Source organism: Leucoraja erinacea, chromosome 29, assembly GCF_028641065.1.
Source record: "Leucoraja erinacea ecotype New England chromosome 29, Leri_hhj_1, whole genome shotgun sequence".
Lineage (NCBI taxonomy): Eukaryota > Metazoa > Chordata > Chondrichthyes > Rajiformes > Rajidae > Leucoraja > Leucoraja erinaceus.
In genome coordinates, this window is record NC_073405.1 from 15096912 (window position 1) to 15121445 (window position 24534).

At 41.8% G+C, this 24534-nt stretch overlaps 1 protein-coding gene across 1 annotated transcript in view; it reads right to left on the reverse strand.

The window, feature by feature from the left end:
• tmem38a (transmembrane protein 38A) overlaps positions 1 to 23361 on the reverse strand; it is a 29371-nt gene extending 6010 nt beyond the window's left edge. The window contains exons 1-3 of the mRNA XM_055658714.1: positions 22619 to 23361; positions 8859 to 9015; positions 32 to 216 (exon numbers count right to left, since the gene is read on the reverse strand). Coding sequence (XP_055514689.1) covers positions 32 to 216; positions 8859 to 9015; positions 22619 to 22742 — 466 coding nt within the window. The 5' untranslated portion in view covers positions 22743 to 23361. The remainder of the gene's footprint in view (positions 1 to 31; positions 217 to 8858; positions 9016 to 22618) is intronic.
• Between the last annotated feature and the right edge of the window lie 1173 nt (positions 23362 to 24534).

Consider the following 24534-nt stretch of genomic DNA (forward strand, 5'->3'; position numbering starts at 1 on the left):
CTAAAAAATAGAGAGATAACAAGTTACTTACCTTTAGCCCATCCAACCAAAGCCATAATGATCCATCCATGGTGATAGGCATGGTGAGCATGAATAACGCCCACACTAATTTTGCGTACTCGCACCACCTCCTTCATAGCAGTGAGGGCCAACTTCACAGGCATGAAGGTCACACATTTGTAGAAAAGGTTCAATGGGCAGTAAAAGATGAGATACCTAAGTTAAAAGCATTGGTTCAGTTTGTGATAAATATTCCTGATTTCAATATTCAAAACTTAAACACACTGAATAAGTACATGTAACACCAACATAATCAAATGTGTGTTGTTAAATGTGATTTAATTTCCCACACGGCCCCATGAACAGAGGTCATGTTCATGCCTTTGACCGAGGGATCCCAAACAGATGAATCTTTAAATAGATGACAAAAATCAAATGTGAGGACATTTTAATTCAAAGGGACTTGGAAGTGCTGGTGTAGGATTCCCAAAAGGTTAATTTACATGTTGAGTCAGTAGTAAGGAAGACAAATGCAATATTAGCATACATTTCGAGAGGACTAGGATATACAAGCAGGAATATAATACTGAGGCTTTCTAAAGCACTGGTCAGACCACATTTGGAGTATTGGGAGCAGTTTTGGACCCCATATCTTGTAGGAGGAGGTCCAGAGGAGGTTTACAAGACTGATCCCAGAGCTGATTGGGTTAATTAATGAAGAGCGTTTGACGTCTCTGGGCCTGTACCCGCTGGAGTTTAAAAGGATGAGGAAGGACCTCATTGAAACTTACAGAATAGCGAAAGGTCTGGATAGAGTAGATGTGGCGAGGATGTTTTGCACTGGTGGGAGAGCCTAGGACCATTGGGAACTGCCTCAGAATAAAAGGAGATGAAGAAGAATTTCTTTAGTCAGAGAGTGGTGAATCTGTGGAATTCATTGTTACAAACAGCTGTGGAGGCCGAGTCATTGGGTATTTTTAAAGTAGAGATTGACAGCTTCTTGATTAGGAAGGGTGTCAAAAGGTTAAGGAGAGAAGGCAGGAGATTGGGGTTGAGGGAAAGATAGAACAGCCATGATGGAATGGAGTAGTAGACTCAATGGGCTGAATGGCCTAATTCTGCTCCTCTGACTTTTCATTCAGATTGGAATTCATATCTGAATAAAAGGCTGCATTGGATGAGAACTTTCACTCTATTGTCCTATCTGGGACATATGACAATAAACCATTCTTGACTCTTGAATTAGTCCAAAATAAATATGGTGTGTAGGGAAAGAGGAATCCAAAAAGTAATCAAAATGTTTTTGGTTTTTTTCCTTGGCCTTCAGCCATATATAACAAGGTTGTGGGTGGAAATATATTTCAGAGGTTATCAGAAAATCCAAACTGATGCTCTGGTGTAATGCTGCAGGAGTGCTAACTTTGTCAATAATGCAATGATGAGATTTAAACAGCCTCATTAACTCACTCAAGTGCCTGACAAAGATCTTATGGCATTATTTCAAAAATGAAGGGCATTCTTGCTACTGCCCAGCCTATCCTGTATTCAACAATGACAATAAGCCATCATTGTTTTGTTGTGACCATGCTGGTCACAAATATGTATTTCATTAGATGTAAAATGCTTCAAAACATTCTGGAGTTGTAAAGAAATGACATAAATACAACATTTTTTTCCAAATATGGACAACAAGTGCACAATATATCAGCCTTTTCATTGAATCATACAGCACAGAAACAAGCTTTTGATTTATCAAATCCATGCCAAACATAAAGTGCCCTTTGCATGAATCACATTTTATTTTCCCCTCAATTCCCCCCAGACTCGACCACTCACCCCCAGACTCGACCACTCACCTGCATGCTCCAAGTATTGTACAGTGGACATTTGTCTGCCTGCATAGACATCTTTGTGGGAAAAATTCAGACCACCTGAGGAAATCCATATAATCACAGGGAGAACGTGCAAGCTCCACACAGACAGCACAAGCGTTCTGGATTGAACCCTACTCGCTGGAGATGTGCCACAGCTGAAATTATCTTGAATGGCTTTTTCACATTTCTCTGATTATTCGTGGCGTTTGAAGTTTATCTTCTTTCAATGGTACTTTTAATTTTCCATGAAATTAGGTGAGTTACCATGTGCAAAAATTGGCACACAAGAATTTCATTTTGTATTATAATCCACTTTTGTACAAATTTACATAGTTTGGAAATTAAATATTGTGCAAGATGCAAGTAATACAATGAAAACTTTATTTGAATGAATTATACGGTTCATCTTTACAAATTTTCTGTACAGTTTTCCTCCTTAGAACAGAAAACGTTAAAGGGAGACACAAAAAGGTAACTAACCAGGAGATACATTTAAGATAATAGAAATAAGAACCAAAGAAATATAGGGATTATGGAGAGATTTTTGTTTCGAACATCTGGAATGTATTCACTGAAAGAATGGTTGGAGAGATTCAGTTGCAACTTTCACAATAAAATTAGAAAGGTTGTGGAATTATAGGGAAAGAGTAGGTAGCTCTTACAACTGTGATTGGATAGTAACTGGGTACAGGGAACATTGACCAAGATATTCTCTGTTGAAAAATTTGATGGATAAAAAGTATCTGAAGTACAATAGTTGCAGTGGGAAGGAGTCAATTGTTGGTCACTTTCATGATTGGGTATGTATTTTATGGTACCATCTGGTGTTAATGAGCACGCAGAAATCAACAAGATCTGGACTACAATCTGTAGTTAGATAGGGCTCTTAAAGATAGCGGAGTCAGGGGATATGGGCAGAAGGCAGGAACGGGGTACTGATTGGGGATGATCAGCCAAAGGCCAAATCACCTACTCCTGCACCTATTGTCTATTGTCTACAATCTCTAGCCTTAACCAATTTAACAATTGAGTATTTAGTTTCAGCACCTTCAGTTTTTGCGGAAATATTAGCCATACATATGGTATGTCCTTGTCCTTGCCCTGTCCTATATCACACAAGAGTGCGACCAGGGAGAAAGGGTCATAACAGTAGTACTCTCTTGTGAACTAATATACAATCTGTATACTTTGTAAATGGACTTCTTCAATCGCTGTTAAGGCAGGACAAAGACGTACTTGGTGATTTAAAGCTTCATAGTTAACTTGCTTTATTAGATGACGAGTGAATATAAAAATTAAGAATTTAAATCATATTTATTTAATTATTTTGGTGCAGCTTGTGATAGAAGACCAAAGAGCAATCAAAATTTCCCGACATTACATGCAATCATAGATATTCTGAGCAAAGCAAGAATTCATGCAACACGCTAAGCCAATGTAAGCTCTGAGTTTCTTCTCACCTTAGTTCATTGTACTCAATTAACATTTTATTCCTTCCTTCTTCATCTTTCATATTATGCGGCCCATTATGTCTATCATTTCATTCCAATTCCCTTGCCTATTCTCTCTCTCACTCTCCTAATTTGACATACTATGTATACTGAGAGTAATTTACAATAACCAATTAACCATCACACCCTTGGGATGTGGGAGTAAATGGCACCAGCGAGCACCCAAGTGGTCACAGAGATAAACTGCCTACTCCACACAGACAGTAATGCAAGTAACATTTAGCTCAGCGAGCTGAACCCGAGGCAGCAGGTCTCTTTGCCGTCCTTAATTCCCATTTTATTTTCCTTCTTTCCCTTTTCATCTTGTTTGATTCCAGTTATGTATTAATCTGACAGTCTTTGGCTGAGTATGCCATCAGATATGTAGCCTAGAATCATCTCTTTCTTTGCCTAAATGTTTGTTTTATCTTTTGCTGTTCAACTGCCGAGTAACCACAATCACTAACTTTCCAACAGAACGGGTGAGTTGTTGATGATTTACCAATACAAGCTAACAGGTTTTTATTACAGTAGATACTTTAATCATAAACATATGTAAATATACTATGCTTTAAAATGGCAATGCCTAGGTAACTATCTCCAGTCAATAAGCGAGTTCGGTATTCTGAAAAACGCGAAGAATCATGGGATTTGTCATTCACCATAAAGAAAAAGCGAACAAAACGCTGGTTGTATAAACTTTATATATTCTTATCTTTATTCATGATTTACGTGTGAAAATATATTGAATCAGAGGAACAGGTGTGCCAGGTAGCGGGAGAGCAGGGTGTACCAGCGAGATAGAGGGGGCAGATGCGAGTGGGAGACAGGTGGGGGGGGGAAGGAGACTGGACCGGCGGAGAGACATTCTCGGCAGCTGCACGCACACATCCGCGCCTCATCGCAGCCAGGATCGAACCTGGGTTCCCGGCGGCGCAAGCGCTGCCGAACCGCCACTGGACCGTCCCACAGGCCCACAGCCAGCGTGGAGAAGAAGCACCAACCCCAGCTCAACTCTGCCTGCCCCGCCGGGGCAACTGACAGCCCCGGACCGACAGGACAGCGGCCCGGAGCAGTGGCGGCACACAGTCCGATGACCGGCGCTCGGCCCACGCCGGCACCGATTGGGCCAACCGTCAGCCATTGCACAAGGAGAGAGGCGCAGCCGATGGCCCCAGGTCCCCCCCGGGAGCTGGAGTCAATGTCTTTTCTCTCCGCGCCGGCTGCAAGCCCGGCCCGATACCTCCAGCCGCCTCCGGACAAGGACGGGACACCCGGGAGGGGACAGGGACGGCCCATCTGCAACTCAGCAGCGCCGGAGACCTGGGCCCGACCAAGGACCCCGACCTCGCTCACTCACCGTAGCATAAAGCAATAAAATCGACAAAATAATCTTAGCTTTTAACAAAGGAACATTAAATACAACTAATTCATAGTTTGAAAGCAATATTTTCTTACCTAGAAGAATCAAAGCTGGAAAAAACGGATGAAATGTGTCCACAGCTCCACTGCTTATACAGCAATGTTTATGCAGGGTGACCTTTGACCTGGGAATACGCAGTCGGAATACCGAACTCGCTTATTATGCAAAACTTGTAATATGGTATCATCAGCATATTGTGTAGGTCAATGAGTTGTTTCTATAAGATTGCACTACTAACCATGGATACATTTCTTGACCCCATTTTTTTCTCAAATCCTTTCAGTAGAGTATTAGGACAAGGATCCTGAAATATGATTGGAATTAATAAAATATGCACAAAATATAATACAGGGTTCGAAATTAGCGGTTGCCCGGGTGCCAATGACCACCCAAAGTGTCGCCGGGCAACCTAAATGCCGAGTCATTTTGCCCGGCTTGGCACTGCAGATACTGGTTTATACCGAAAATAGATACAAAAAACTGGAGTAACTCAGCGTGTCAGGCAGCATCTCTGGAGAAAAGGAACGTGATGTTTCGTGTCGGCGGTGGTAACAAGCTGTAGTCCAGGGCAAAGATACTAGGTGCGGCGTGACGGACAGTTGGAGCGAATGGCGTGCCCTGCACAGCGGCAGCGGCTCCACCTCCTCCTCCTCCCGCACCCCGCCCGCACTAATAGCGGTCGCTGCTTGCCACTCCACTATATTCGCTTTTAAGGCAAACCCTCCCGCACGCCGAAGCTAGGAGGGAGGAAGGAAGGGGGAGGCCTCCCGCTGTCTGAAGCAACTGCACCGCTCGGCCCCGCACCTTCCTGTTGGCTGGCGAAGGAGGGGAGGCGGTGGCGAAGAGATCCCAACTGCCTCCCCCTTTGGCGGCAGCACTTGGCGGTGGACAGGGACGGCTAAGGCAGCGGGGCGATGATGCTGACCCTGTCCAATGAGCGCTGATCTTCCTTCCTCCCCATCTCCCCTCTCTCTCTCTCTCGTACGACCCCTCCCCCCCTTATCCTGAGACCCCTCCTCTCCAACCCACACTGATCCCCATTCCCGTCTCTTCAGTCCTCACTGACATCCCCTGTGCTCCCCAACTACCCCCCCCCCCCCCCAATCTATTAATCCTGCGCTGATCACCCTATCCACCTCGCATTGATTCTCCTGCCACTCCCCATCCATCCTACACTGCTGACCCCCTTCCCCATTCATCCTGCACTTCTCCTCTATCCATCCGGTAATGAACCCCTCATTCATCCCGTACTGACCCACCCTCCATTTACCCTGCACCGAACCCCTCATCCATCCTGTAGTGATTTCCCCATTCATCTTTTACTGATCCACCTTTTATCCTGTACTGCTCCCCTCATTCATCCCATACTGACCCCCCTCCCCATCCATCCTGCAGTGATCTCCCCATTCATCTTTCACTGATACCCCCCCCTCCATTCATCCTGTACTGATCCCCTCATTCATTCCGTACTGATCCCCCCCATTCATCCTGCACTGATCTCCCCCCATTCATCCTGCACTGATCCCCCATTCATACTGCACTGATCCCCCATTCATACTGTAGCGATCCCCCACATTCATCCTGTAGTGAACCACCCATTCATCCTGCACAGACCCTCCGATCCACACTGTACTGACCCTCCCCCCCCCCCCCCCATTCATCCTGTACTGATCCTCCCATTCAACAAAGAATGGGGGGGATCAGTCTGAAGAAAGGTCTCGACTCGAAACGTTGACTATTTCCTTCCTATAGATGCTGCCTCACCCGCTGAGTTTCTCCAACATTTTTGTCTACCCCCATCCATCCTGTACTGATCAACCCATCCATCCTGCACAGACCCCCCCCCACATCCATCCTGTACTGATCCCCCCATCCATCCTGCACAGACCCTCCCACCCCCCGTCCATCCCGTACTGATCCCTCCATTCAACCCCTCTGACAACCCCGCGCTCTCCCCTCACAATTTTACCTACTCCAACACGCACTAATTCCCCAGCCTTAATCCATTCATTCCACACCGATTGCCTTCTCAACACCCCCCCCCCCCCCCCCATCTATACATCCCGCACTGATTCCCCCCCCCCCCCCCCCCCGACCCTACTCCGCTGGAAATGTCTTCAGAGCGAACATTGACTATGTTTGATAACGGAATACAATCAAATGTGTTTTAATTCTCAATGTTATTATTTAATTTAATCCATAACTCGTGAAACATTAAAACCTCAGTGTTCGATTGTCACTGCTACCGTTGACACGTTATTACAGAATTCATTTTAACGGCAAATCAATGCTCTTAATATGGAGTATCAGTACTGTAGTTATTTAATGAGCAACGTTCACAACTATACGTTGGATTTATCCAGGTTTTACTTCTACCGTCGGTTATATACAACACAAATTTTGTCAGGAGATTTTTCAATTGAAATTTTAACGTTAATTCTGAAGTGGGAATGATGGAAACAGCATTTATCAATTTTTTAAAAAATTTGGTGCGTACAAACTGGGTATCGTCATTGCTGTTCACAGCACATACATCTAATCTGAATGTCTGGTAATGTGGCGTTTTGACACCTTTAAACATATTACCAAAAGAACATTTGCTGCAGTTATGTCATTTGGCCATCTCTTGTCAGTTAATGTAATGTTTAACCTGTCAGATGGGTATAGTCGGTTTTAACAGCTATTATCATAAAATGCCTTTGGACATTTCCTTACAACCTGTATATTTTGTTGTGGATAAATTATGTGGGAAGCGAGAGTGTTTCTGTACCAATAGCAATAACGACCCATGCTATGGCCATGTCATGATAATTTTCGGTCCTTCACAGAAAACATGCTTGCATCAATCTGTAGTGCGCATGGTTAAGCATATATGTTACCATGGTCCAGGATTTATTGACACAGGTTGATCATACGCTGAATAATCCAACCACATTTTTGTTTGGAAGTGGAAAGAAATAATAGAAATTGCATTAATTGCAATGCGTAAAAAGAGTTGAGATACTGTATTATAATTTTGCTGCATGTCATTGTGGTGTATATCATGTCTTGATTGGTGAATATGTTTAGTTTGCGACTTTATTTCAAGCAGAAATAATATGTGAATGCTTCATTGAGCATAATTCCGACTGGTAACTACGCACTTCGTCCCAGCACATTATTGGACGCATCATGCAAGCCGTCTTAAATAACCACCTAAACTGTCATTTGGCAAACTAATAAGCTGCCTAGGTTGCCCGGCTGGCAACAGGGAAAAAAAGTTAAGTGAGAGTCCTGTAATACATGGGATAGGACAATCAATTAGCCTTCTATGCCACAATACAAACACTCCTCTACTACCTAAACTGTAGACATTTGAAAGGAGACTTGAATATCGACATCATGATAAGGCTAGATCTGCAAAAGACAAATGTCATGTGACCAGGACAAATTCAGGAGGCCCGCATAATGCCTTCTTGCACCAAATGCTCATCCCAACTGGAAACAGATCCTGTTTACTCTTGAAGAAATCCAATGAATCATTATTTCCTTCTATGTGCTAGCAGTTTGTTTTAAAGGGCCACTATTTTCTGGAAAAATGGAAACCTCGTAACATCTACTTTATCTGCCCTTGTACATGTTCTAAAACCCTGGTCTTCACTGATCTACCCAATTGAAACAATTGTACTGCACAAAAAGTGCTATCAGAATTTCACCAATTTTGATCAAATTATTTGTAAATCTCTGATTGCTTAACATACGGACACAGGTGTTTGTGGGGATAACTACTACATTAAGCTTGGAATTAACCTGATGGCAGCTTTCAATACCTTTTTCATCACATAGAGGTTTCATCCACTAGGGCACAATTTTCTAACGGTCTAACAATCCTTGTAATAAGTTGAGATGGCTTAATTTATTTTACAACAAATTGTTCTGTGAATTACAACTAATTGTCCTGTGAATGTATACTAGCATATCCATAGTGACGTCTGAGCACCAATTAGGCGTATATGAACAACCCCATCAATGGTAATATCTTCTATTTTAATCAAGTGAATACTCTAAATAATAAAATCAGTGACCACTCACCAAACAGCTGATGCCAGTAAGACGTGAGAAGTGTTGTTAAAATAATGGAGAGGCGATTCTCCAAGCAGGACATCGGCCATTATGTAACTGGCAAAGCAATAAAGCATTGCACATAACCATGAGGCAATTGGATTACGACGGGATACATCCACTGCTCCTGTAAAAAAAAAACGCACCAATCAGCCACATGTACCTTTATTTAACCTTGCATGGTCCTCAGATCCTCTTTTACTATATCCAACATTGCATACATTTGCAAAAGCTGTCAGTCTATACCTTATTAATCTTTTTCTTGATTTACTAGGCATGAAGAAAGAATGACATCAAGTAAGAATGGCATCTTTCAAGATCTCTGGACATCCTGAAATGGTTTCCACTGGATGAAGTGTATTTAGAGGATAGCGATTGGTGTAATTTTGGAAGCAGTGCTGCAAAATTGGACACAGCAAGCTGTTGCACACAGCAATGTAACGGCCTGGCAATCTTTTGAGCGATGTTGGAGTCAGTAATAAAAATGGAAGATGATACCAGGGAAATCATCTTCCAAAAATACTGCCATGGGTTATTTTTACAGCACTTGAGAGCTTTTGTGTTCATATCTTTTGGGTAGGACCAGAATAGTCAACCTTTTGACTTGCAGGCAAAAGTTCAACTATAGTCATTCATTTAAATAAAAGATGAGATAGTAACTTAAGGAAAACACTACAAATGTGTAGCTTTATTCACTACTCTGTAGACCAGTGCAGCTTCTCTGGAGCTCTATAACATCGGCAACAGTTTTTTTTGTGTATTTCCCATCGCCCCATATCAATCACATGGATCCACAGTTAGTTTTGTAATTACAAATTGGCCACTCAACTCTTTGGTCCACATCTGCCCTAATCTGTCCATTCAAAATAGTGTCCCTTCATATACCCTGATTGATTGGATTATATCAAATCCTACAGTGCAGTAGAGGTCTTTCAACTGATTATGCCTCTGCCAGTTCTTTAAAAGGGCTGTGTAATTCCAACCCCATCTACCCCCATAAAATCTGCATGTCTTTTTCAAATGCATGTCCAATTGACTTTTAAATGTTTCAATGGAATATGACACCTTTAACATAGGTGCAAAGAAATGTTCCATTAGTTCTGCCAATTGTTTTTAATGTCTGGCCAGTGGTTATAGATTGACTAGCCAGAGTAAACAGTTTTGACCTGCCTATAATAGATCTTGACTAAAATTGTCTATTCAAATAAGGACATACTGGTTTCTCCAATTTCTTCACATTACTGCATTAACCTGGGTAAACACCCTGCATACCCTGTAAGAACCTTAACAATTTTCATAAAGTTTGGTGTCATAAATAATGCACAATGTATCATCAGCTACGAATGGACCAATGTTTGCGAAGGTTCAGCACAATATTCTTGCTTCTATATTTAATTTTCCTATCTGAAAAACTGAAGCTACGCTGTGCATTCTCAACTGCCCCCAGCATGTTCAAATGTTTGTGCAAGTACTCTCCCAGGTCCAATCAAAGCCAAATTGATTATTCAGCTTCACTGAAATGTTTCATCTCGTGTCACATTTACCTACATTAAGTTGAGTCTGGATAGTGGGATATCAACATCAGCATTTTATCAATATATTCCTGGGTTCTGCTGCGGCTTTGGACCAGCATCTTCAATATTGCTAAGTTTTGTATTTTCTACAAAATTTTAAACTTACTCCCTCAACTGAAGTTTGTGTTGTTGTCTAAAACAAGACAGGAATGAATTTCTGTTCATTTGAATAATGAAGTAATTAAAGTTTGAATTTGTGACAATGTCCATAATGGTGGCATGATTGTGCAATCCACTGTCATTCAAGCCCATGTGATTGCATAGCTCTAAGTGAGTTGAGAAAGTACAAAATGTGTATAAAACTCCACAGCCTGCATTTTAACAAAGAATGTCCTTTTCAAAATTAGAAACAAAAATTACCGTCATATGTTCCTTAAATAGATCATTTGTTGTGTAAACAGCTGTTAGATGTGTATTTGCCTGCAGTAAGCCTAGACATATACACACCCTGAATTCAAATTATTGGCTGGCAGTCATCAATAGAAACTCAACAATTACTGCTAACATGTGATTGCTGCTTCCTGTTGCTTTTAATGGATTATGTGGTGAAAGCTTAATTGTATCACTCTATCTACTCTGAGCTCCTTCTCCTCCTTCTACACCAAGGCATGCCCATGGATTCCCATACTCAAATCATCTAAAATGATTCACAGGATTGCTTCCTCACATCTACCTCAGCCCTCTCAAATCCTTACATTCATGACATTCATTCAGCACGCCACACCCACCAGCATCACAGTTTCTCATTATGCTGATATGATTGAGGTAAAACCCCTATGTACATTTATCGCTCCAAACACAACTTTATAAACACACCTTTGTCTGAGAATTTGTTTCTGCTTGTGTCCTCTCCCTACTTTTGTTATTATTATTTAAAAACACTCTTGATGGTAATTTGGTTTCTGGGTGTGCGTTGCTTAAAGTCATCAATTATGTTGTTTGTGACCGCAACTAACACAGTAACTCACTTCATCGTCTTTGGAATCTCCAGACTCGTCCCTACTCCCTGCCACAGGAATTCACGTTGCCTACATCCCAACCCATGCTGATGCTAAGTTTGCACTCAATGCACTACACGCTTCACCAATAGCCTTGAAATGAATTACCCTGAGGTCTTGTTCATAAATGCCAGGGTTTTCAATTGGGCCAACCTCAAGAGCATGCTACCAAAATATTACCAGCACTGTTCAACCAGAGGCCCAAACACCTTTGAATACTTCTAGATAACAATTAAAGTGGCCTACTGTTCCATCCCCGACCACACTTTGGCAAATCTGACCACCTGTCTACGATTTTACTCCCTGCTAAAAAGCAAAAACGGATGCCAGAGGATCTGGTGCAGAACGTGCATTGTTGGTCTGAGGAAACAGATGCGATACTTTGCAACTGCTTTGAGTCAGAGAACTGGTCTGTATACAAGGAAGCTGTGGCTAACCTAAATGAGCATATCACTGCTATCACAGACTTCAAGTGTGGAGAGGAATGTGTACCAAAGAAGCTGATACGCACGTTCCCCAACCTGAAACTATAAATTAACTGCGAGTTACATTTCTCAGCTGAAGTCCAAGTCTCCAGCATTCATATCAAGCATTCCCCAGCAGTACAAGAAATCTATTTATGATCTTCACAAAACCATTGAAGATGCCAAGACTGGACCAAGCTTGAGTCCCGAGGCAAGCAACAAAGCGGTCTTCTGCAGCCTCTCCTGTGGAAGTGAAGGGGGGTGATATTACGGTTTAGAAAATGAATTTCAGTGCCTGTAGTTTAGGATGTTGGTCTAGTAGAGGAAATTGGGGATGCATAAGAAACCAAAAATGAAATAGTGCATGGATGCTGTGTGTTGCAGCAAAACGAAAATCTAGTGGGCCTTAAAACATTTTCAAACAGATTCTGCTGAGTAAGATCCCGGTGATCAGGATTTGGTGCAAGCTGGGTCTTGGTGCTTTTTGGATGAGCTGAAATTTATGGAGAATGAAAGTTATGAGGCTAGGTGAGAGCATTGGAATAGTTATGCCTGAAGATAACAGCAGCAGGGTGGCTGAGGCCAAGGTAGAGACAGACAATATCTATGATAGAAATAGGTAGTGGCTGCTGATAGAAATATATGAATGTTCTAGCAATGTAAACAAAGAGGCATACATTACCAAGTTTATTGAACACACAAGTGGTCAAATATTTTTATTAGTACCTTATGCATTCAAGTTACTTGGAAGCTTGGGTACAATGAGTCAATCAACTTCATTCTGAGGCGTAAGTTTCTATGATTCTATGAAATGGGGTAAAATTCAATTCTTGAGCACTCCTATCCCCAAACTCCATTACTCGAGCATGGACATGTTCATTTACATCAGCTCCTGATTAAACAATACAATGATTGTAAAATGCTCTTGTTTTCAAATTTACCCATTGGCTCATCGTACATTATCTCTGTAATCTTCTTTAGTTCTACAATTTAGTTACACATGAAATCTGCAGTTCTCCAATTCTGGCCTCTTGAGCAACTTTGACTGATCATTGTTGACAGATATCTTCAGCTGTAAATTGGGCAGGTTCTGGAATTTCCCCTTTAAACCTTGACTTTCCTCTTTTAAAATTAATCTTAAACCTGCCTCTGGCCAACTTTTGAACGTTGCTCTATGTGGGTTAGTGCCAACTTTTGTTTATTACTCCTGCAAAGCCCCTTAAAATGTTCCACTGAATTCCTCTGAATATGTAAAATATGGGCCGGAAATTAGAAACCTACAATGCTATTCCATGAAGCTTGGAGTGAAAAATCTAGATATTATGGGAGGTTCACAAAGTATTTGTGTGTCCCACACAACACTTATTTTTAACTGCAAGATTGACTGAAAGGTTTTATTGGGTTTCCCTTTCTATGTTTCAGTGCACACTACTGATCTATTACAGTTATATGGACTGCTGACATTTAGCTTGTTGGTATAATTTAAGCCAACTCTTAAAGGGACTGAATAAATGTCAAAGAGACATAAAGCATGGAAAAGGACCTTCAGCCCATGAAGTCTGCACCAGTCATCAATTACTCATTTACACTAATCATATAATCATGTATTTTAATTCTCCTCGCATTCTCTTAAAGCTGTGCCACTGTGCCATCCCTAAAACAGCTTGATAAAATGAAAGGTAAAATGTTGAGAGGACAATTCAAGGCATCTGGTTAGGCTAATGAAGAACCAGTAGATATGCCTGCAGGAAATATGATATTTGAGCATGAGGGTCATAGATATCCTTCAGAGCTACAACCAGGTGCTCTTGGCAAGGTGTCAGGGAGTCTCAACTTTAGGGAAGCCTGCAATTCCGCTGAGTTGAAGAAAAACAAGATGAAATCTCTGTGCTTTATTCCAGCAATGAACAACAACAGCAGCTTGGAATGGTCCTGATGGTCGGAATCTGTGAGTGACTATAATCAACATAACCTCCATGGGTCAAGCAGTGCAGGTACATGTATGAGAGTGTTTGAGGCCATAGGTCACTGATCCAAGTGAAAAAAATACAGTCCCAGTCCTGGCTCCTTAAATAGCAATTCGAGGAAAAACCATGAAAGTAAAATTTGATTATTCTATAAATATGTAAGAACTAATTTCTCATTTTTAAGATGAGTAAGGTTGAAAATGACATATGAAGCAAATAAGGTAGCTTTTACAGGTTGCCATTTTTGTCCAAAAGTCACTACTGAAATCCCATTTAATCGATGAATATTATTATTTGATTTCAATTTTTTTTAAACTTGGGTTAGGTATTACTTTTTGAGCATTACATTAAACTATTAATTATAGATCAATCATTTTGGTTCTCTACCTACTCAAAGCCAAGAAGTTAATCTCAAGCAGTTGCTGTCAATTTGATCCTGTGCAGAATGATGAGCCTGCAGTTTGCGTGTAAAAGATACTGAGATTCTGAAAATATCTTCAGATCAGTTCCACCGACTCATACACACAGCACCACTCCCCACAATATCACTTGCTAACTCTTTCACCCAACTCATCAATGTGTAAAACTATAAGTAGCACATAACTAAGATAGACACAAAATGCTGGAGTAACTCAGCGGGTCAGGCAGCATCTCTGGAGAAAATGAAAGGTTCTGATTCAGGTTGGGACCCATCTTTAGTTCCTTCTTTATTAGCAGCACAAACCTATTTTCGATCAAAGGACTAAAAGTTACATACACCACAGCAGAAGTAAAGATGTTGATCACAAACACAATATGGCCAAGAAAGCACACCAAATCCTCTACTTCCTCAAAATTTGGCAAGTCCTCATTGACTCATCAATTTATACTGATGCATAGAAAGCATTCTATTGGAATGTATCACAGCTTGGTTTAATTACTCACACTGGTCAACTGCCCAAGACCACACAAAACAATGCTTTACTGTGGATACGGCCCGGTCCATCATGCAAACCAGCCTTCTCCTCGTTTACTTCATTTACACTTCACATTGCCTTGGGAAACCTTATCAAAATACCACTCACACCCCGGTCATTCTCTCTTCTCCCCTCTCCCATCGGGCAGAAGATACAAAAACTTGAAAGCACATCATCAGATTCAAGAACAGCTTCTACCCGTGGTGTGATCCGACTCTTGAACGGATCTCATATGCTAAAGATTTATTCCCGATCCTCCAATATACTATGTTACGACCTCTGCACATTTTTACCTGCACTTTCTCTCTAGCTGTAATACTGTATTCTACACTTGATTTACTTTGTCTTTTGCACTTGCTGTACTTATATATGGAATGATTGCACTTGTGCATTAAATGAACTGCCTGGATAGCATGCAAAAGTTTTTCACTGCATTTTTGGTACACATGACAATAATAAACCAATACCAATTGCATATGAAAACCAGAGTAGAATATAGCAGCAGATACCTTTCATGATCAAATCAGATTTTTGTGACAACACACAACCTTTGGTACCCTCTCCCATGCAAGTATATCCTTCCTATGGTAAGAAGGCATACAATATTGCATATACACTTTTATTAGCTCTGTAACTAACCAGAGGAGCAAGACATATTTCCTCACATACTCAATTCTCTTCCAATAAAAGCAAATATTCTGTTTGCCTTCCTGAATGCTTGCTGAATGCCTAAAAACTAGCTCTCAGTGATTCATGTACAAGGACAGCCAGGTCCTTCAGAGCAACAAGACCTTTTAATCTCTCACTTAAAAAGAAAACTGCTTTTTTTTAAATATTTTTATACCAAAGAGGATGATATCTTATTTTGACCTATTGTCTTCTATCTGTTATCAACTTGCCAAGACTGCTGTAATGTAATGTAAGTTCCCAAAGTTGCAACCGTTATTGATAGAAAAGGATAAAGATCACTGACATATGGGAATCCCACCAGCTGTGGGTTCCCCTTCAATCACACACCATTCTGAATTGGAAATATATTGTCTGCCTTTCTTTGTAACTGTTTCCAGTTCCCGGAAGTCCCTGCCCATCAGCACTTCCATAAAAGGCCACGGCAGTTAAAGAAGGCAGCACACCACTAATTTCTCAAGGCGATTCAGAATGGGCAATAAATGTTGGCCTTGCCATCAATGCCCACATCACAAAGAAATCAACAAATTATATAAATATCTCCCAAAAAGCAACAGTAATGTGGTTGACACTAGACTGAGTTGGCCATATTGTTTGTTAGACTCTGGAGTCACATATAGGCCAGATCAGCATATTTCTCTGCCTAAGTACATTTATGAATGAAATAAGCTTTTATGACAGACCTGTTGTTTCTTGATCACCAAAACTGATGCCATGGTGTGATCAGAACTCGTTCCTAGATATTAACCAAGTCCTTCGATACCACTGGTCATGCAATGTAATCATTATTCTACCATAGTGAGGTTAGGGATGGGTAAAAATTCTATCCTTGGCGGCAATGCCCATCCTGTGAATGAGAAAAAAAAGAAAACAAGGAACCAGAATGGGTTGTATGTTATCCCATAGACGTGGATACCCAATCATTCTATCTCATTAATAAAAATTCTACAAAAATATTTCCTGACTACAGAGTTCTGTAAATATCTTCCCCTCAGGACAATATTTCACATCCCTTCCTGCCTTGCAATCACAAGTGCATTTATTGAAAATGTGACCTTCTTTGATTCTACTTTTCCCTGTAGCCATTCATGCTGTTTTCCACCATATATTTTCCAGTTTCCTTTCCAAATAACTTAGAACATCAATATTGACCAGTTTCCAGCTCTGTACATATGTAGAGTACTTGAAAAATACATACGAGGAAGGCCAATCAAACCATCTAAGTGGAAAGACCCATGATTATTGCTGGCTGTGGATTTTAGGTGGCCTCTCAGGAACTTTTTACCATCAGCTCTAAACATTGTAACAATTACAGCATTTTCAAAGCAATTTTTTACATAGAAATTGGTTCTCAAAGCACCCTCAAATAAGTAATTTTGATGAATTAAATCATGTAATTAAAAGCAAAACTAGGAAATGCCAATGAACATGTAAAGGATTCACTATGTAAAATTTGGATTTAAGAGTGCTTTAAGTTGTTCTCGAATTTGATGGTCAATCTTATCCCTGTGTTGGCACATTTAACTCTGAATATGTAGGACATGAATTCATGTGCCATCTCAGAAATGTAAGCACATACCCTGACTGATCTGCACTCCAGTTCAGTACTGAGGGAATGCTGCACTGTTATAGGTGCCATCTTTCAAGTCGCATTGCAACACCAAGGCTGCTTCTTCCCTCTTAGATGGATGAGGAGGTCTGGCCCTATTTAAAGAATGATTGTCCTGGTCAATATTTATTCCCCAATCATGATCACTGAAATAGAAGAGAGTCATTTAGCTCATTGCTATTTGTGCTACCTTCCTATACTTACTGTAGTTTGGATTTTGACTTCCTGATGGTTTGAAAGGTTCATTATCAACGCAACATCATTTATTTTTAAAAGCACAATGCACTGTTAAAAGCTGATGGGTAACTATATTATCGCGGTGTTCCAAAGTAGCTATAAATTTCATTTGCCTATTCAAGTGTTATAGCTTGATCATTTTGGTAACAAAATGTAACAATCGATCAGATTGTTACTCTGTGTTTAAGAAGGAACTGCAGATGCTGGAGAATCGAAGGTACACAAAAAAGCTGGAGAAACTCAGCGGGTGCAGCAGCATCTATGGAACGAAGGAAATAGGCAACGTTTCGTGCCAAAACCCTTCTTCAGACTGATCGGGGGCGGGGGTGGGGGGGGACAAGAAAGGAAAAAGGAGGAGGAGCCCGAAGGCTGGGGGATGGGAGGAGACAGCAGGGGGACTGAGGAAGGGGAGGAGACAGCAAGGACTAACAAAATTGGGAGAATTCGATGTTCATGCCCCCAGGATGCAGACTCCCCAAACGGAATATGAGGTGCTGTTCCTCCAATTTCCGGTGCTGCTCGCTGTGGCCATGGAGGAGACCCAGGACAGAGAGGTCAGAGACGGAGTGGGAGGGGGAGTTGAAGTGCTGAGCCACCGGGAGGTCAGCTTGGTTATTGCGGACCGAGCGGAGATGTTCGGCGAAACGATCGCCCAACCTCCGCTTGGTCTCACCGATATAGATCTACTGACATCTAGAGCAGCGGACGCAATAGATGAGGTTGGAAGAGATGCAGGTAAACCTCTGTCGCACCTGGAACGACTGCTTGGGTCCTTGAACGGAGTCGAGGGGGGAGGTAAAGGGACAAGTGTTGCATCTCTTGCGCTTGCGATTGTTACTCTGTCCTACCATTTTCAGCTGCCATTGAACTCCCCACGAAATTCAGGTGTCTCTGCGACTTCTCCAGTAACAATCATATAACATTGAAGAAGGCTACTCAGCCTATTATGTCTATCCCAGCCAAATGACACCCCAGCGGTATGAACATTGACTTCTACAATTTCAGGTAGTCCTTGCTTTCTCCCTCCTCCCCCTTCCCTTCCCAGCTCTCCCACGGCCCACTGTCTCTGCCTCTTCCTTTCTTCTTCCCACCCGCCAAACCCCCGCCCCCACATCAGTCTGAAGAAGGGTCTCAACCCGAAACGTCACCTATTCCTTCACTCCATAGATGCTGCCTCACCCGCTGAGTTTCTCCAGCATTTTTGTCTACCTTTGATTATTCCAGCATCTACAGTTCTTTCTTAAACAAATGTTATTTTTATATTGGCCTGTATGTTATGATTCAAGTGCTCATCTAATGTGATAAGGGTTTATGCCACCACCACTCTTAAGGGCAGTGAATTCCACACTTTTACTATTCTGGTGAAAACATTTTTTCACATCTCCTCCTATGTGTTCAAGCCTACGTCTCCAGGTTATCGACCTTCCTCTGAAAATTCTGTACATCTGTATCTTATAATCTCAATTCTCCAAAGAAAACACCCACAGCCTGATACAATCCACCCTAGTAACTAGAATTCTTCTAGTAATATCTTTGTTAAATAAAAAAACTGAAAATGCAAGAAACACTCAGCAGATTAGGCGCATTTGTGGAAAAGGGAATGGTTAATGTTTTAGATCAAAGAGCCATCATCAGAATTGAGAAAGATAAAAAACAGGTTTCCCAGTCTGATGATGGGTCTTAGACTGAAACATTTCCAACATATTCAATATTTATTTCAGATTTTCTGCATCTGCATTTAGTTTGGTTTTCAATATCTTTGTTAAACTGCTCTGCACCTTCTCTAATTTATAACCTTTTACTTCAAGTGTGGTGACATCGTCCTCTGGAGTCTTATTGTTCTAATGTAACCTCTCTGTTATTTGTTTAAGAAAGAACTGCAGATGCTGGAAAAATCGAAGGTAGACAAAAATATTGGAGAAACTCAGTGGGTGAGGCAGCATCTATGGAGCGAAGGAATAGGTGACGTTTCGGGTCGAGCCCCTTTTTCAGACGGGTCTCGACCCGAAACATCACCTATTCCTTCGCTCCATAGATGCTGCCTCACTCGTTGAGTTTCTCCAGCATTTTTGTCTACCTTCCCCGTTCTTTGTATTTACCAATAGCCTCCTGATCTATCTATCCCTCTACCTTCGGATTCTGTGGATAATGTAGTCCATGATAGCCTCTTTTGCTTGCAGTTTGTAACGTTGCACCACTTATTATGTATTACTTTGCCTTTTCCCCTTTCCAAATGCATTATCTTATATTTCACTGCTTTGAATTCCATTTCCTACTTCTGTGCCCACCAAACCAGTTCACTGTCATTTTCCAGCAACTTAGATTTTTTTCACCAACAAGTGAATCTTAGAGGGAATACTTGCCCTTCTGATCAATTAAACTTGCTTCATCTGATGTAAAGCATGTGCATAATGAAAAAGGGTATTCATACATGGTTAGGTTTTGAAATAATTGAAGCATCAAAATCGGATAAGGAAATTGTGCAAAAGAAGCCTTTTGCAGGCGTTTCTAGTGCTTGTACTTATTTCTGGTAGAAATGCTACCCGTCGATGAAATTAAACCATTCCTACACCATCAGGTTCTGGAACCAACCAACCTCAATGTATCTCAGCAAAGGAACACTATGGACCACCTCTTGCACTACCATTGATAGTTTCCTCATTGTGTTTTGCTCTAATGTTTTGTTTTTTGCCCAGTCTTTTTCTTTTTACTGTGTCTTATAAAATGTAATTGTAACTTATTTATAATGTATGTTTATAAGCATTATTTGAGTCGATGCGCCTGTAATGCTACTGCAAGCAAGATTTTCATTGTACCTGACCATACTTGTGCTTATGATGATAAACACTTCTTGACTTCTTTGGATGTTGGGTGGGCTAATATGGGTTGATTGTACATAATGAATGGTAGGATGTATGGGAGTATTGTGCACAGAGGGATCTTGATGTACAAATCTACAAATACCTGAAGATGGTACCACATAGAGTCAAGATGGTGAAGAAGGCATATGGGATACTTGTCTTCTGTAGCAGAAGCATTGAATATAAGAGAAAGGAGGTGGTTATGGTACAACCTTAGAAAATATTGGTTAGGTGGAGTACTGTGCACGGTTCTGGTCGCTACTCTTTAGGAAGGACAGAATTCTGGATGATTGTCAAATCCCATCATGGCAGCTAAGAAATTTAAATTCAATAATGAACCTAAAATTATAAAAGAAACCTAGTAATGATAACCATTAAAGTATGGGATTGTTGTAAGAACTATGGTATTCTAATTTCCAAAAGGGATGGAAATCTGTCATCATTACTCATTGTGGCTTGTATGTGACTCTAGACTCACCAATTTGTTGGCTCTTAACTGCCTCCTTAATTTGAAAGCAATTAAGCATTGACAATGTATGATGGACACAGGGGCAATCATATCCCATGCATAAATTAACAAAATATATACTTTGGGCATTGTTGAAGAAGACAGTGGTGCAGTCAGGAAAACGGGAAAGCAGATTCTGCCAATTAGAGAGCAGCCGTGGCAACTATTATCACAGTCACCCATTCAGTTACAGGTACACCACAACCAAAATGCTTCAAGGCTAGAATCTGAAATTTAAAAAATACTGGAAATCTTCAGCAGATTGGGTAGCATCTACGATGACGTCAACAATTCAGGGTGACGACCTTCCATCAGAGCTGGGAAAAGTAACAAAAGACTAAATTTAAAGTAGTGAAAGTAAGGGGGGGGGGGGGGGGTGGAGAAAACAAAACAATACATTTGTCCTAGTGTGGAGACCATGGGAGATTGAATGACATAAATAATAGTAATGCCAGAAGAAAATAGACTATAAAGCGAATAAGAAATGGTGTGTGCCAAGGAGATTAATTAACTCTGAAATGACCAGAGAAGAGAACAAAACCGAATGCTGGAAATGTAATATACAAGACTGGATTCCATATTTGTAAATGTGTTGTGTTGGAAGAGAAGGTGTTGTTCTTTGAGGTTAGGTTTGGGTTTGTTGAAATCTTGTTCGAGGCCAAAGTTAGGTGGGTGTTGGATGAAGAGTTGAAGTGACAAGACAAATGGAACCTCTGGGACCATCCTTTGCTGACCAAACGGAGGTGTTCTGGAGAGAGGTCCCTGGACATTGGAAGGGGTGGAAATATAAGGCAGGTGTGGCAACTTCTGCAATTAGATGGGAAGGTGACTATGGGAAATCAAGTGGCTCTCGGTGGAGTTGTAAGACTGAACCAGAGTGTTTTGGAGGATATAGCCCACTTAGAACATAGAAGGGAGAGGAAAGGAGATGACAATGACCTAGCATCGCATTAATGTTACGTTTACAAATCAATAAAAGACTAGTTAGTGAAAAAAAAGTAGTTTTTTTGAGTTTAAAGAACTGCTGAGTTTCAGTTTGAGAGATGGCCGTGTATTACTATATTTGCACTGGACCCGAATTCAGACTTTATCCCGCTGAGCTGACGCTGTTGAGGAAGAAACAGGAAATATCCTGATCTTGAAAGATCGTACGCCAGTACTGGCAATTACTTATTTTTCTTTCAAATTTCAATATCCAGCTGTATATCTACCCGCGTCTATTTATTTCTTCTGGATTCCTAATTGGAAACCATGTGATGAAAGTATATGAGAATAACCGTGTGCCCTCGCTGGATCTACCCTAAGGAATGTGCATCGCAGCTAGACAGCTGCAGTTATTCTTAGACACAGCTATTTATTCTCTCTTCTCTGGCACATGAGGAACCTCCTGCAGATTCTCACCGTCCCTCACACCCGCCACCACCATAAACACAACCTCCAAATGTGCCAAAATACTCCTTCCGTTGATGGCAAAGTAAGGAGAGTGAAGTAAAAAGATCAAGTGAATACTTTGATAAAGGTCGGGTTTAAAGGGCGCAGACTGCGGTAGGACACGCTGCAACAACAGAGGCCAGCTGGTTCTGGGGTTACCACCCGATGTCCTTCTGATCATTAGTGATTTCATTCGGTAAATACACGGTTGCAGAACCAAACGTTAAAGCGAATCGCTTTCAGATCTCGACCCGGCCCATGATTAAAGTAAGATACACGCCCGATCCATCGCCGAGCAGGATGAAACACAGCAAATTCTAGAAATACGTCCGGTCTCTTGGGCTGGGAATAATGCAAGTACGAAAGAGGATTGTCCTCGTCCCTCAAATATAACCACGGCCCCCTGCCCCAATACCGCCGAGACTGAAATGCACAGACCTGGTTCGTATTTCAAGTAGAGAATTGACACGATGTAATAAGCCAGGTCAAACAGCGGGAACATGGTGAGTTTAGAAAAATAAACAGCGATGTCGCTCAGATTCAGCACCGCCAGGACATCCATTCTGAGGCTTTTGCTGCTTCTGGTTCCGGTAAATGCTTTGGCCAGGTGGCTCTAAACCTTTCCTCCGGTTCCACGTCTCTCTCTGTCTCTCCTCCACTCTCTCTCCTTCTCTGCCTCTCTTTCTGTCTATGTCTATCTGTCTGCCTTTCCTCAGCTGTGGTTGACAGTGTAAATGCCCCTAACTCGGCCCCTGACTATCACAAATAAACCCTTGACGTCACCCACACAACACACAATTGCACGGCTAACGTGTGATCAAAGCCAATCAGGGACCTATCTCTGCAGCCTACACAAAAATAAACAGCCCTAAACACAGCCCTAAAAAGGCAGGCGGGGAAACAACCCAGCGAGAGGAAAGGCTTGTCACACCCCTATCATTGGATCCTTGGAGGACCCGAGGAGTCAAGTGTCATCAGGCGAGGGCGGTGACGTCGGGATCCGGAATTAAACAGAAAACAGCAGCCTGAGCGGCAAACTCCCTGGCTGCACCTTTTGAAGGTGAATCACAGAGGGAGGACAGAATGGACGAGCATTCTTCCTACGATTCATCAACAGCACCACTTTAAACGACCTCCGCCTTCCACAAACGGATACGTTTATATCTACGGAATGTTCCCCATATTTTCTGCGTTTCCTACCCTTAAAACAAGCATAGCTTTAATACAAACTTTTAATGTTTAAAAGGCTTCTTCTCCGGACTTAGTCCCTCAATGTCCAATGGCAGATGGACTATTGACTGCAACCATTACCCACAAAACATTTGCATTAGCTGCACTGGGCCCCGGTGCGTCCCTCAGCACATACCCTTGTAGCGTGGAATGTGCCAGTTGGCAATATTCTCTTTTGGACGTGATGATTATCAAGTTCTGTGCAGACCAATGAGCGTCCTTCATCAAGTTGATGATCTCCCAGTAGTACTTGATGTTTGTATTGGTATGTGTCCATGGGAACAGCCCATAAATCAGAGAGTTCATTGTTATATAGCTGCTTGGAATGAGCCTTGACAGTCCTCTTAGCAAAACCAGTCAACAGTCTGCGGGTAACCATATCTTCCCCATCACAGCCACTCCAAAGGCAGCACGTTTCAAACATACAGGATGGATCTGTGTAGGAAAGAACTGTAGATGCTGGTTTAAACCAAAAATAGGCACAAAAAACTGGAGTAACTCCACAGGACAGGTTGCATCTATGGAGAGAAGGAATGGGTGAGATTTCAGGTTGAGACCTTTCTTCTGACTGGTGCACGAGTCTGCCTGTCCCGCTGAGTTACTCCAGCTCTTTGTGTCTATACAGGAAGGATCAGGAAGGGCCACTCTCAGCACCAGCCAAGTAATGTCTTGGTGCTTGTTGAAACAAGGAACTGCCGCTGCTGCTTTACTAAAAAAGACACAAAGTGCTGGAGCAACTCAGAGGGTCAGGCAGCGTCTCTGGAGAACATGGCTAGGTGACGTTTTGGGTCGTGACCTCTCGGGTCGAGTCAGACTGAAGAAGGGTCCCGACCTGAAACATCGCCTAGCCATGTTCTGCAATAATGCTGCCTGACCTGTTAAGTTGTTCCAGGGTACACTAAAATGCTGGAGAAACTCAGCGGGTGCAGCAGCATCTATGGAGCGAAGGAGATAGGCAACGTTTCGGGCCAAAATCCTTCTTCAGACAAGTTGTTCCAGCATTTTGTGTCTTTTCGTGATGCTTGTTCTGGCACTGAAGTATTCTGCAGATGATTTGGGCCGTCTGTTCAGGGAACCACTCCACAGTATCTATCTTGTTCCACCGTGTCCGTTGGAAGTTGTAT